The sequence below is a fragment of the Sebastes umbrosus genome, chromosome 12 (genome assembly GCF_015220745.1).
Source record: "Sebastes umbrosus isolate fSebUmb1 chromosome 12, fSebUmb1.pri, whole genome shotgun sequence".
NCBI classification, from domain to species: Eukaryota; Metazoa; Chordata; class Actinopteri; order Perciformes; family Sebastidae; genus Sebastes; species Sebastes umbrosus.
Window position 1 is genome coordinate 8,354,025 of NC_051280.1, and position 14,066 is coordinate 8,368,090.

Consider the following 14,066-nt stretch of genomic DNA (forward strand, 5'->3'; position numbering starts at 1 on the left):
AATCAGAGCTGATCTGGAGTCTGCCGTCCAACTTCCGTCTATGAGAGCCACGAGTCAATCACTCGTGAACTCCGATCAAACAGTCAAACTAGGCAGCGCTGATCAAATATGAATCAATATTCTGTTACTGTAATGCCTATTTCTCGCCTCAAATGTTTTCAGAAACATCTTGTAGTGTACCTTTTTAGCTGTAAAATTAGAAAGTTTGTGACACGGCAGCCATGTTGAGATCAGTTGGGGAAATACGAAGCACCGCCCACCAGCCAGAGCACAGCCAATAGGAACGCTTTCTCTCTGAAATGACCTGTGATTCGTCACAAGCTCAATTTTTTAAAGCCTGAAAACAGAGCCATGAGGAGGTGCAGAAGTCTAGTTCTCTATCAGAGTATTTGAATTACAACATGCTGAAGGTTATTATGTAATTTTTGCTCAATGATTCCAACAACGTGTTGCCTACTGAAGCTTTAAGGCTCACATTTTTAGACAGTTGTATTGGACATCATTTTAATTTGTCCAATACTTTTTATGACCAAATACCTGCAAAACAAATCGGCCTCAGCTGTACTTACTACTACTGTGTTTAGTGTTAATTAGCAAATGTTAGCATGCTAAACTAAGATCATGGTAAACATTTGACCTGCTAAACATGGCTGCAGACTCTTGTCTAAATCTGACTTAAGCCCAAATGCCAAGTCTCAACTCTGATACTTCTATTTAACAATAGATTGCAAAAATACAGAGTTAGTTTTCCAGTATGTTCATAATATAATGCCAATTGTATTACTTGCCAGCCCATAATCTCCTCATCTCCCCATCAACCCTCACTTCTTCTGTCATCTGACAAAGAACAGAAGTCTGAAGGGTTTGGCTCTGTAAAACAGTCTCTCTTTATTCTTTATTTGCTCTTTCTTTGTCCAAGCACATTTTCTGCAAAATTTAACTTCAGGTTAATGCAAACTAAAATGCAATATGTGGGCCAATCTTATACAAAGGTATTAGAATTAATGTGGCAATGATTTACGGATGGTGGAATACTACAGGTGGCACTACTAGTTATTTAATTATTGAATGAGGAATTTAAGTAGAATCACTCATCACCCTTCATTATTAATAGATTTGTTTCTCATAAATGACTGTTGGAACAATTACAATAAAGGTTGCAGGGGTTATTCATCTTGTAACGTCACCCTCATTTTTGATATTTCCAAAGGAAGGCCATCTTAAAATGCACCTGATAACTGATGCATGAACACATCCACTGGTCACCAGTCACAATCCCAGTCGAGATGAGGTTCAGCTGTGCAGCAAGGGGAGTTTGACGAGATTCACAGCTGTGCCTGATTCAGTTGAAGGATTCAAATTTATCCCTGCTGAATTGTGTTCAGCTCATACTTGAATATTTGTCACACTGTGTGTAAAGGAGCAAGAACAGTTGCGATGCATTTTTTCACTCAAACTAATTTATAAATTGATTTGATGAATACAGATTGTTCCAAAAGTGCTTTGGACCACAACAGCATGACTGTGCTTGGCAGTGATTACGACCGTGGCTTCAGGCCAACGAGACAGAGATCAACATCATGCAGTTTTCTTTCCCTACTGCTTTGTGAAAACAAGAGCTAGCAGCCACGCTAGCAGCTCTGTGAGGCTGCACTTAGGCACAGCGGTCATCATCTTAGTTTAGTGTGTAAGCATGGTAACGTTTGTACTAAACAGCCGAGGCTGATGGGAGTGTCCTTAGTTTTGTTGGTATTTGGTCGTAAACCAAAGTGTTGGGAAACATTAAAGTCTGATCCGATGACGGCACCAGATGATCGCCAAAGAAAATACACTTTATCCTCTAATGGACTTTGAATATCTGTAGTCAAATTTCATGGCAATCCATCCGGTAAGTGTCAAGATATTTCACTCAAAACCAAAAATGTGAGCTACATGGTGGCGATAGAGAAGTCAGGGGATCACCAAGGCCGATCAGGAATATCTGTACAACATTTAATAGAAATCTGTCCAATAGTAGTTGAGATATTTCAGTCTGGACCAAAGTGGTGAACGGACCAAAATGTCCCTCTCTTGAACCACTACTGGGCTGAAACAGTTTGGATGATTTCACAATTTCATTCAGGATATTAACGTGGTTTGCAGTCAGTTAGTCATCAGGTCTACAAAAGACATGATGGCATGTCATAAATGTAAGGCAGTTAATTTAAAAAATCCTCCAAAGGTGAATTTAAAGACTTACAGTATTTTTTTATACTGCAGCCTGAATGAAAGAAGCTTCTAAAAAAACATTCAGTGTATTTTATATTTCAGCATGTTCTCAATACAGCAGATTTCAGATAACTTTCTTTGGGACTTATTCATGTATTTGGCCGTCAGAACCCCAGAATCAAAGTACCAAAGTCTTAGTTATTTTTGTTTAGTTTCAGTTAACTTTATTTTCACTATAAACTGAAGGTTTTCGTGGTCCTTTTTAGAAGTGGTGTTTGAAGTTTTATGACTCTGGAGCCCATTAAATCTATTCAAAACCAACACGGGATTCTTAAAAAATGTATGGTACTCAGACTATAATGTTTTTTTCATCTGACAGCAACCCTATGAGAGAGACCACTCTGACAGACATTTAGATTTAGAGAGATTTTCTAATATAATGAAAATATAATTTTATAATTCTTTCAAAACAGCATATCTCAGAAAAAACTGTGATAATTGTTCATTTCTTTGCAGGGGTGACTTAAAAAAAAGTGCAGTGTGAAAGCAGGCAGATCGTTCTGCAGCTTAAGCTTTGTCATTCCAACCATCTGCACTACATGCACACCAAGACTACTTTCTGATTAAGGGTTTGATTATTTGACAGGGTTCATTTGTATCAGTCGATATGTAGGATGGATCTGTGTTTTAATGAAGCTGCGAGGGGAACTTGAAGGATCTTGCAGTCAAGAAAATCGACCTCTGGATTTAGATAAATCTTTATACTGCCATAATACACCGATGTGAGATTCTCTGATTATCTATCCCAGTAAATCACATTGAGAAAAATCAAATATGGTACATTTTTCATCCTTGTGATCTCCCACGCATGAAATCCATCTGTCTTCTTCTCCCCCTCCTCCTCTTCTCCTCTGCAGAAGGATATCAAACTCCTGGCTTAGCACCGGCTGGTTCACAATGACCATCGCCCTGGAGCTGTGCGATAGGATCAATGTCTACGGCATGGTTGCCCCCGACTTCTGCAGGTGAGACAGTGGAGCTGCATGTAAAACATCAGCAGCAGCTCACCAACAAGCACCAACACTAAGAGTTTTTAAAGCAGAGCTGTATATGTGGTTGCTTCAAGTGTATGGAAATTCATAGCAGCAAATCCACCTGATAAGAAAGATTAAAACTGTAAATATATTCAGGCAGCTGATAAATATAAATGTCAGTGTGGCTGAAAATGTTTTTGAGATGCTTATATTGCCTAAATATAAGTTTAAAAAAAAAAAACGTCAACAGGCCAGCTTTACAAATATTGAAACCTCACACTGATTTTTTATATTTGTCAAAAATTGAGTCAAAAACAAGAACAAATTGACCAAAACACAAAGTGATTATTGACTACTTAGGGCTTCATAGGATACACAAGTTGTATTCCCCAAATTTCAGGCTAAAGAAAGCTTTAATTCTTGGATGAATTTGAGATGAGACAGGCCTCGTTCGTCCTTTATTACATATTCTGGATTATTCAGTATGGAGATGCAGACTTCCGAAAATCCGGCTTGTGAACTGGAACGCAGCTTAGAGGTGCATTTACATGAGGGATAATGCCCACGTGTAGCACAAAAGGCAGACCATATTTTATTTGAGTGATTCCTCCTTTAAAAGAATTTTTTCAATTTGAAGTACATTTAGCTGATAATACTTAGTAACAAGTAACATTTTGTATTCACACAAAACAGACTTTACTTGTAATGGAGTGTTTTAAAACTTTGGTATATCTACTTTTATTTAACTGACTGCAAGTATAAAATGCGTGTGTCAGTTAACAGCCCAGGAATAAAATGTTACTGTTTGTTAGCACTGAAATAAAGTGAAGCAAGTGAACTTCATCAAACATCATTTCAGGTTATACTAAAAGCTCATTTTCCCCTACAGATCATTTGGTTTAAACAAATCATCCTTGCAGTGATAATTGCTAAAAAAAAATTGCAGCAGCGTTAGTTTATTTTTGCGTTAGTAATATTAGTAATGCTAAGTATCTAATGAACTAAAATCTGTGAAAATAGTCTATCTCAAATGTCAACTTTTCGTGAGCTGAAGAAAACGTTTGAATCAGAATCTGATGACATTTAGCAAGAGTTTTGCCACTGTCAATCTGATTTGATCGACCCAAACCACCGAAAACCTGAGGATAATTTTTATATGTATATATAATATTATATATTTAGAAATAATAAGTATGTAAGTATTTATAAATAATATGTAAATATGTTTTTCTCTTCAATGGTTGCTTATGTAGTTAATAATAATAATGTATTAAATGTTAGAGAAATACTTTGATTTGAACTAAGTTTTTACTTGTTAGTTTAAGAAGTAGGTTTTTCTTAACCCATCATTTAATCCTAAAGTTATTGGGAAAAAAAAGTTTCTCTAAATATTGTCATTATTATTAAGGACTTTGTGAGTGGCATTGAAATGAAACTAACTTAATTAATTACCAAATTAACTGCAAATAATTACAGTAAGTACTTTGCCACGACACAATTAAACACAAAGGGACGCTAACTTTAAAACAAAGTGTCACCACAACAAATGCCAAAATGCAGGATGAAAGCATCCAGGTCAGACTGACTGCTAGCTGCCAAGGCGTAAGAGTATTTGCCAAAAAGTAAAAGGGGAATTTTATGCCGTTGTTCACTTTCTATAAATCTCAGAACAAAAAGTTATTTCGCTTTATATTCGTTGAGCGGTTCACAACACCACGACCCTGAAGCTGGTCCCATGTAGCAGCAGTGCAAAGAGCTATGGAGTACATAACTCACTAACTCATCGAGCCTCTCATTAGCAGAGTTTAATGGTTTGAAATTACAGCTCACGTATCTTCCGTCTCAGCCATCGCTTTAATCGGGGATTTTATTGGACAAGGAACAAATCTTATTAGATTTCTCAATAAAAAAGAACAAACTGTAAAATGCTCAGTATATCTTTGTTCCTGGTTCTGATTGATTGAATAATTATTTTTTATTTGGTGTTTAGGCACAAATTCAATCTTGATGATAATAAGGAGGGAATTGCTGGTTCATTTCTCTGAAGAAATGGTTGGCTTAAGCTGATATTTGGCAATCCTTTTAGTTGTCACGAGTGAAGTCTGTAGATTTTACTCTTTTCTGTAACGTCACATAAAGTATGTTTGGACATGAAGGGTAGACGTTTATAAAGCCAAATCACTAATAAATAACCAATACATCCAAACATCGTGATACAATTTGAGTGTCATTCGATCCTCCTTTTCCTCCTCTTTTCTCAGTTTTTTTTTTTTTTTTTTCAAATTAACTTCCTGGAATTGTTTTCAGTGTGAACTGGCTGAGATGAATGTGGTATAAAAAGTCAAAGTACAGTTAATGTCATAAAAAAATCAGTCATAGTATATCATGAAAATGTCATAAAAAAGCCATAATGTAATAGTATGTCATAAAAAATGTCAAAGTATAGTATGCCATAAGTGTCATAAAAATGTATACTATATAAAGTCATAGTATAGCATGTCATAAAAAAAGCCATAGTCTATCATAAAAAATATCTTAAAAAAGTCATAGTATAGTATGCAATAAAAAATGTCATAAGAAAAGTCATAGTATTGGTTTCCATATGAAAGTCATAAAAAAGTCTTACAAAAAGCCATAGTATAATATGTCAAAAAAAAATCATAAAAAAGTCATAGTATGGTATTTTAGAAAAAGTAATAAAAAAGCCTTAGTATCGTATGTCAAAAATCATAGAAAAGTTATAGTATATTATGTAGGAAAAAGTCATACTATAGGTATGCCGGAAAATATCATAGTATAGTATGTTGAAAAATGTATTGAAAAAAGTCATAGTATAGTATGTCGAACGCACCTTTATTATACGCATATTATTGTCATATGCACAACAAATTACAGAGAAGCAGGTACTTAAAATCTTAGATCTCAGGCTCCCTTCAACAATGCTCATTAAAATAGTATAAAAGGACATAAAGACATAAAATAGTGCAAAGTTACAGTATAATCTAGGGAGTATATATAAAATAGTATATATTTGTGGTAGAGGGTAATTTGCAACATGAATAAACTTATGTAAACATGAATGTAGTTAATGTATATGTAATGAGAAGTAATAGTAGAAGATACATACATATGAACAAACATTAAGTAAAAATATAAAGTTAAAGGTACTGAGCTCAAAAGTTTCATGGCCTGTGGGATGAAGCTGTCTCTTAGCCTGGTGGTGCCAGACAGCAGGAGGAAGTTTTGGGCTGGTGATTGGGGTCCCTGATAATCCTGTTGGCCTCCTTCCTTGACCGCTGGTTAGTAGAGATTCTCCATGGATGACAGCTCCGTCCCGGTGATGTGCTGAGCACGTTTCACCCTCTGTAGAGCCTCAAGGTTGGGAGTGTGCAACTGACATAACAGGCCGTGATGGAGCCAGTCAGGATACTCTAGAAGTTGCAGAATATCCTAAACTAAAAAAAAAGCCATAGTACAGAATGTCCAAAGAGTGAAAGAAGTCATAGTATTGTATGGCGAAATTTTTTTAAAAAAAAAGTAATTGTAAAGTATGTCAAAAAAACATCATAGTATACTATGTCGAAAAAAGTCATAGTATTGTATGTCAAAAAAGTTTAAAAAGTCATAGTATAGCATGTGGAAAAGGGTAAAAAAAAAAGTCATAGTATAGTATGTCAAAAAAAAAGTAAATAAAAAGTATAGTTCGCCGAAAATATTTAAAAAAAGAACAGTGTAATATGTTAAATAAAAGTCATAGTATAGTATTTCGAAAAAAGTCATGGTATAGTCTGTCAAAAAAAATGTCATAGTGTAGCATGTTGAAAAGAGTAAAAAAAAAAAAAAGTCATTGTATAGTATGCATTAAAAAAGTGTCATAAAAAGTCATGTATGTCATACAAAATGTCATTAAAAAAAATCATTAAACCGTCAGAGTATGTCCAGCTCAACAAATGCAGGCAGCCTGTAATCCCCTGCTTTTTGGGTCACTTCCTGTAATTGGGTCAGATTATGTTCTCACTGCAATCGACAAGAGTACAATTACTGCGTTCACAATTGCCCAAACAAACCGCACCAGAGTTCAATTAAAACTGACTAAATGTTGGCTCGGGAAAGAAGAGAGAAAAATATCCCCTGTGACTGATATATTATATCATTAGATTATTATTACTCGTGCACTCACGTATGCAGGATTTTACTGCTGTAGTTGGTTGAGGTGGAGCAAATTATTTTTATTTTTTTAATCTAATTATTTTCATTATGGCTTTATCTGCTGCTTATATTCTACATTAATCGATTGGTTTGTAAAAAATTCTGAAAATGGTGAGAAATGCCGTCACAATTACTAATAAATACTGTTCATGATTACATGAAGTACTGTGTGGAACTTGTGACTATAAATGGCATCCGTGCCTAAGCTACCCAGAGGCTCCATTTATAGAACTTTCATTATTCACACTCAAACTTTGTTTCTTCATTTGTCTTTCATTCAGTGATGAGCTGCAGGTGGCATTTAAAAAGTTATTAAAATGGGCTGAATTTGGCTGTGTAATCCATGCAAAGACAAACAAATGAATGCAGCTCAGTCCCCCCTCCCTCCCTACCAAATGAGTAACACTGTGGTGTCACATGAAACTCAAGTGACTCATTAAAGCGATTTTAAATGTCAACTTTCTCTCCTCTCTCACTACCACTGCAGGGAGCCTCAGCACCACTCCGTCCCTTACCACTACTACGAGCCACGTGGTCCGGATGAGTGCGCCATGTACATCTCTCATGAGCGTGGGCGGCGGGGCAGCCATCACCGCTTCATCACAGAGAAGAAGGTCTTCGCTAACTGGGCACGGACTTTTGACATCCACTTCTACCAGCCGGACTGGAGCCCCCCGCCTCTCCCAGCCAACCGGACGCTGGAGGGGACGGCCACGGCGGCGCCCCTGGTACCCCAGAACACGTGACCTGTGTTTGGGGGTGAAGAAAAATGCTTTAGAGATTCATCTACGAAAGACTTGAGGACGGGGAACATTTGCATTCAGGGCTGCTGGACCCTTATTAACAGAGAGGATAAAACATGAAGCAGGCGAGAAAAATAGTGAACCACAGATGAAGACCGAGTCTTGTTGATCCTGCTGGACATTTGTTATGAACATTTCTCCAGCTCCACCACAGCATCTCCAGCAGTGTACTCTTGTTTACTGAGCTGAACCAGTTCAAAGTTGTACATCCCCTTGTACAACCTTGTAAAGTGAGTTTATACAAGGAGGCAACATCATTACACACTCCACTCTCAATGCATGCATGCAGTGTCTTACTGTGGATTGTCTTTGTATGGTTGTGTGTGTGTGTGTGTGTGTGTGTGTGTGTATGCGCTGTATGTTTACCTGAGGGATCACAGAGGATACACACTTCAGTTTGGGCTCCCAACAAAGCCTCTGTTGGATGAAGGATCTACGCAGGATTCACTGAAAGAAAAACACCATTACAATGCCTGTAATCTAACAATGTAGTGCTGGAGACAGTGTGAGGTGAATACTAATAATAATGTAGTTAAATTTGGCCATTAGAAGTGTGAATCATCACTTTTCAGATTTATATTCATCTGCAGTTTTCAGAGATCGAGGAGGTCAAGTTGGACGAGATTCTTTGAGATTCCTGTGTCGTGCAACAAAGAATCAAACTCCTTAAAAGCCGTAATGAATCACTTCCCTTACTTTCATTTTTTACTGCCTCTCAGATGTGTGCATTGTAAGCTCACTAAAGTGTCACCCAAGTCAAACTTTGCAATGCAGCGCTTCTTGACTGAGTGACGTGAAGTGTGTAACATTAATTGGGAGGCTTTATCTCACGCGTGCGCGCCTCCCCGGCCCCCGTGCGTATGTATCGTAAGGCTTTGACGGCTCCTGTCACCACTTAATAGCGCAATTTATATAGCTACAAGCCGGATTTCCATGTAAATGCACAGCCATGTCACGCAAGACAAGTGGGAGATTAAAATCGAGAGCAGGGATGCAGCAGCGCCATCCATCCAACTATACTGTATTCATCTGCTGCCTGAATCGCCTCGCAGGAGAATTACACCGCTTTTTTGTTAAACTGATGAGTATGTGATCTGTCAGTCTTCTCCCCCCTCGCTCTTTATTGTGTTTTATGTGCACTCACCTCTCTTTTGATGGAGAATATGCTGCTTGTAGACTGCCCCCTTCCTCTCTCTCTGAGAGTTTCCATTTTCCCTTCCGTGAATAAGAATCAGGTGTGGGTATGGAGAAAGACGTGTGGTTATCTTAATGATACATCCTGGTGCTAAGTCCCTATTGATTTTGCCCTCATCTCTGTAATGTGAGTAATGACAGGAGGTATGCTGTGGGTCAGATACATAGATGCTCACACCACCAGGACGTGTTTCACATCACGTTTTCCTCGGCGGAGACGAGGCGAGATAACCTTTCATATACATCACAAACAGCTGCAGGAGTGGTGCTACTTGTACTGAGAGTCCTGCTGCTGACTTTGTGCTGTAGCAAAGACCAAGATGTGTGTTTGTTTTTCTCAAGACTCAAATGTGAATGGCTGTGCACAACGGCCTGTTCTAGCAAAGTGATAAGCACCTGAATATTTTGTTTTTTTGCCTAATTAACTGAGTCATAGAATGTCGTTTCCGCAACTACCGGCTATTTTCATTTTAGATTAATTGTCAAGTCTTTAAATAGTGGAAAAATGCCAATCACAAGTTCCCAGAGCCCAAGGTGACATTTTCAGATTGCTTGTTTTGTACAAACAGTCCAAAACTGGCAGTGATATAAAACAGGGAAAAGCAGCAAATCCTCACATTTGACAAGGTGAAAGCAGTAGAATATTTGAAATGTTTGCATTATGAATAATTAAACAAATAGTTTAATATTTTGGGAAATCTGATTATTCCCTTTCTTGCAGAGATTTAGATGAAAGGTTGAATGTCTGTACAGTAGAAATGTAGCTGGACTCACCAGCCAGTTAGCTTAGATGTGTGTGTTTCAAGTGTTTCAAGTAAACATTGAAAAGTAAAAAAAAAATTATTTGTTGTTCTACCAGGGGACTATTTATTGATTCCAAGAAGTTCCTGGTCCCAAACAAGAAATATTACAGCACAAAACCCCCCATAAAATGTTAAATTGACATTTTGACACTTACTGTAGGGATAAAACAAATAAATGATGTATTAATTAGTCAGCTTTAAAGGCACTGCTAGGTGGATTTTTCTAACTGTGGACAGTTGTGGAATGTATCAAGTACATTTACTCAAGTACTGTGGTAAAGCACAATTTTGACATACTTGTACTTTACTTGAATATTTCCATTTTATGCGACTTTCTGTTTTAACTCCACTACATCTCAGAAGGAAATATTGTACTTTACTGCACTACATTTATTTGATATTTCTATCTTATATCTATATAACAAATATTATCTAAAATTGGCTCCACATTGTCGAACCACAACGTTAAAATGCTCTTATATGTATTTGCTAATGATAGAAACAGAATATCATATTCTAACACCTTGAAATGAGTCATTCTGCAGAGTGACATTTGAGTGACAGTTACGTACATTTCGCCGATAATGTGTCTGTACTTTTACATAAGTAACATCTTGAATTCTTTTTTTGACTCACTTGTAGTAGAATATTTTTAGACTTACTTCTTAGACTTACATAAGTAAAGGATCTGAGTACTTCTTCCACCACTCCCTTTGAACAGGCAGGAGCTAGCCGTTTCCTGTCTTTATGCTAAGCTCACCAGCTGCTAACTCCAACCACATAATTAACTGTAAAGACATGACAGTAGTATCAATTTGAACATCTAACTCTAAGCAAGAAAGCGCTTTTCCCAAAATATCAAATTATTCCTTTAAACGATTAATCAATTATCAATTTTTGCTAATTAATTTTCTGTTGGACTGATTGACTAATCATTTCATCACTGATGTTGTTAACCTGTTTTCATTTTGCACATGATGGAGATGTATCATTCCATTTAATAAAATCATTTTTATCAGTAGTCTTGCATTCAGCAGTTTCTATATGTTACAATAACAACGTGGTAAAAATATGAGAAATACAATTTGAATATAACCTCTGTATGTGTGTGTAGCACCGCCGCAAGACATGAAGATTAAACATGAAGGTTATGTGCATGATGGGAGACCAGTGACTCACCTTCACCCTCCACTGACGGCAGCTGCCATTTTTACTTTTCAATCGCTCTCTTCCTGTCTGGTTGTGACATCAGGCAGTGTCACACTGAAATAATAATGAAAGACAGGCAGCGTTACAAGGCCATTACTCCCCAGAGCTACAAATAGATCCCTGACTGTCTTCATGGCTGAGTGTTAGAGCTGTTTTTGTATTTGAAAATAGTACTGCCACATAAACTGAAGGTGAAGTACATTCAGTAGATCAAGGTGACATTATTAGATGATGAAGGGAAGTCAACTATTCTGCAGAGGATCATGAAAACTTCAATTGTTAGACAGTTGAGCCGGATCAATGAAATGAGCTTGACACGCATTTAGGAGGATTAATGTTTAATATCAAAAACTGTGAACAGGGCTGAAAAATAACTGCTTTTTTTCTTCATCCTCTTGTACGACACAAAATACTACCAGATATCACAACACCAGGGCTGCAACTAACAATTATTTTCATTATCAGTGTTTTTCATTATTAAACTGTTTGGTCTATAGACATGGTTTCTGCAGGGTCAACCAAGTTAAATTGAACACTTCTTAAGACCGTTTTAATACCACATTGAATGTAATTTAACACCTATTTCACAGTAATACCAGCTAAAACTATGAAAGTATGATGGAAAACCAGCAGGATATAGCCTAGAATTATTTATTATATTACATTTTTCAGTACTTCCCAGCAGTATATAACAATAATTTCTCCTGATATAATTAATTAAATCAATGTGACCTGGATAAGCGGCAACAATTTGAACTAGAGATTAATTTGAGTCTTGAGTGCTAAAATTGTGATTTATGAGTCGATGAGCTTCCTAGCTAGGGATAGTGTTTGCTACAGGTCAGATGGTGCCGACTGAAACCCCACAAAAAAGGATTAAACAGCCTCTTGCGAGCACAATCCATCCAATCACAACAATCCTAGTGTTAGTTTATGGCTGTATAACATCTCCCAACAGCCCGCAATCCGATACAAAAATATTTTCTAACCAACATTACTACCTACAGCAGGAAAACAATTATGCGAGGAAACTGAATTCAGTGCTTTTTAAAAACCTGTAGATACCCTGTTAAAATGCAGAAAATAGTGACAGAATGCCTTTCCAAATTTGCCCAATGTGACGTCTTATAATGTCTTGTTTTGTCCAATCAACAGTATAAAGAAACAAAAATGTGCAATTTACAATAAAATAGACCATGAAAAAACAGAATATTTAACATGGAAAGCTGGAGCCAGCAAATGTTTGCCATATTTGTTTGATAATAACTTGACTTCATCAATTATCAAAATTGTTAAATTTGTGTTAACAGAATTGTAACTCATGTTAAAGGTCCTATATGCGAGATTGGGAGCATTTCTATTGCCTCTCAACATGCCAACTGTTGAGCCAGCGGCTTGCAGCTAACAGCGCTAACAGTGAAAACAACGGCTACAGTGCTGACGGAGCTAACAGTGTTAACCTATGGGGCAACCGTGACAAAGTCGTCGGTCTGGAAGGCGTTATCAGCTGTAACCGCAATACAGTATGAGAGCAGTGCAGAGCGGCGGCCGTGAGCTAGCCAGTGGGGCACACTCACATGCACAAACATGCATTAAAAGGCCAACCCGGCGATGCCAAAAAAAAGCACAGAGAAGCTCTGATTATAACACACACAGAGGGAGAGCGACTTCATTCTCTGCTCAGGTAGACATTACTCCTCTATATCTTTACATAGCTAATAGTCGTTTGCTGCTATATTAATACTCTTGATATCATATAGAGCAGCTTTAACACTACATGATACACAATTCTCTTGTCTAAGTTAATGCCTAGAAACTAATTAGGAACTGAACAAATTGGGAATTGAGGGTGAAAGTTTATTCGCGACCTTTAAGATAGTAAAAAATACAAATAAAATATAAAGTCAAAGTCAACTTACTAGCTTTTTCTGGAGCTTTCAACCACATCTCACAGTCTTCGACAGCAGCTGGAGTTTTCTCAGTTGTCATGCAGATGGCTGGTTCGTGATCTCATTAGTATGAAACATCGGTCATGTGATGACAGGTGCATGAAGAAAATTGAGATGTGCCTGACAACTCAGGAAAAAACATGAGTTAAGATTTTCTTTTTGCCATGCAAAGTCAATACATTATACACAAATTTAAATTGCCAAAACATACTCACCTAAAGATCCATTTAATAGCGGTTCTGGAGCTTTCAGCTGTATTGCATAATCTTCCTCAGAAGATGGAATTTGCCCAGATGTCATGGATTTGATGATGTTCAAATCAATTTCTTCTTGTTGAGACTTCACTTGGAAACAGTAATTAATAAAACAATATACTGCTGTTATTAAAACTACTGTCTTCAAGGCTAAAAATGAACTTTTAATCCCATAAGTTTTAATAGTTATCATGGGATCTAAACTAAGGCTATCGAAGTTAACACAAATTTGTTTTAACACCACTAATTTCTTTAACGCAACTCTAGATTTTTAGGTTTCGGCAGGTTCAGTTTTAAAGCTAGAGTAAAGATACTGGCATCATATGAAACTACAAAACCTAAGGAATCCATTGGTACCAACCATGTCATACTAGCTTTTTGCGAAGGAGGTTAAATAACGCTC

General features: G+C 37.0%; 1 protein-coding gene and 1 long non-coding RNA gene across 3 annotated transcripts in view; one reads left to right on the forward strand and one right to left on the reverse strand.

The window, feature by feature from the left end:
* Positions 1–11,272, forward strand: part of st6galnac5a (ST6 (alpha-N-acetyl-neuraminyl-2,3-beta-galactosyl-1,3)-N-acetylgalactosaminide alpha-2,6-sialyltransferase 5a) — a 61,456-nt gene extending 50,184 nt beyond the window's left edge. For both annotated transcript variants that reach the window (XM_037788464.1, XM_037788465.1), the window contains exons 4-5: positions 3,126–3,233; positions 7,939–11,272. In XM_037788464.1, the coding sequence (XP_037644392.1) occupies positions 3,126–3,233; positions 7,939–8,197 (367 nt within the window). In that variant the 3' untranslated portion in view covers positions 8,198–11,272. The remainder of the gene's footprint in view (positions 1–3,125; positions 3,234–7,938) is intronic.
* On the reverse strand, positions 6,051–9,499 carry LOC119499210. Its single transcript, XR_005209341.1, has 4 exons — positions 9,399–9,499; positions 8,621–8,701; positions 7,967–8,198; positions 6,051–6,697 (listed from the first exon to the last, which is right to left on the reverse strand). It is a non-coding gene; the product is annotated as an uncharacterized LOC119499210 (long non-coding RNA).
* Positions 11,273–14,066: the final 2,794 nt, after the last annotated feature.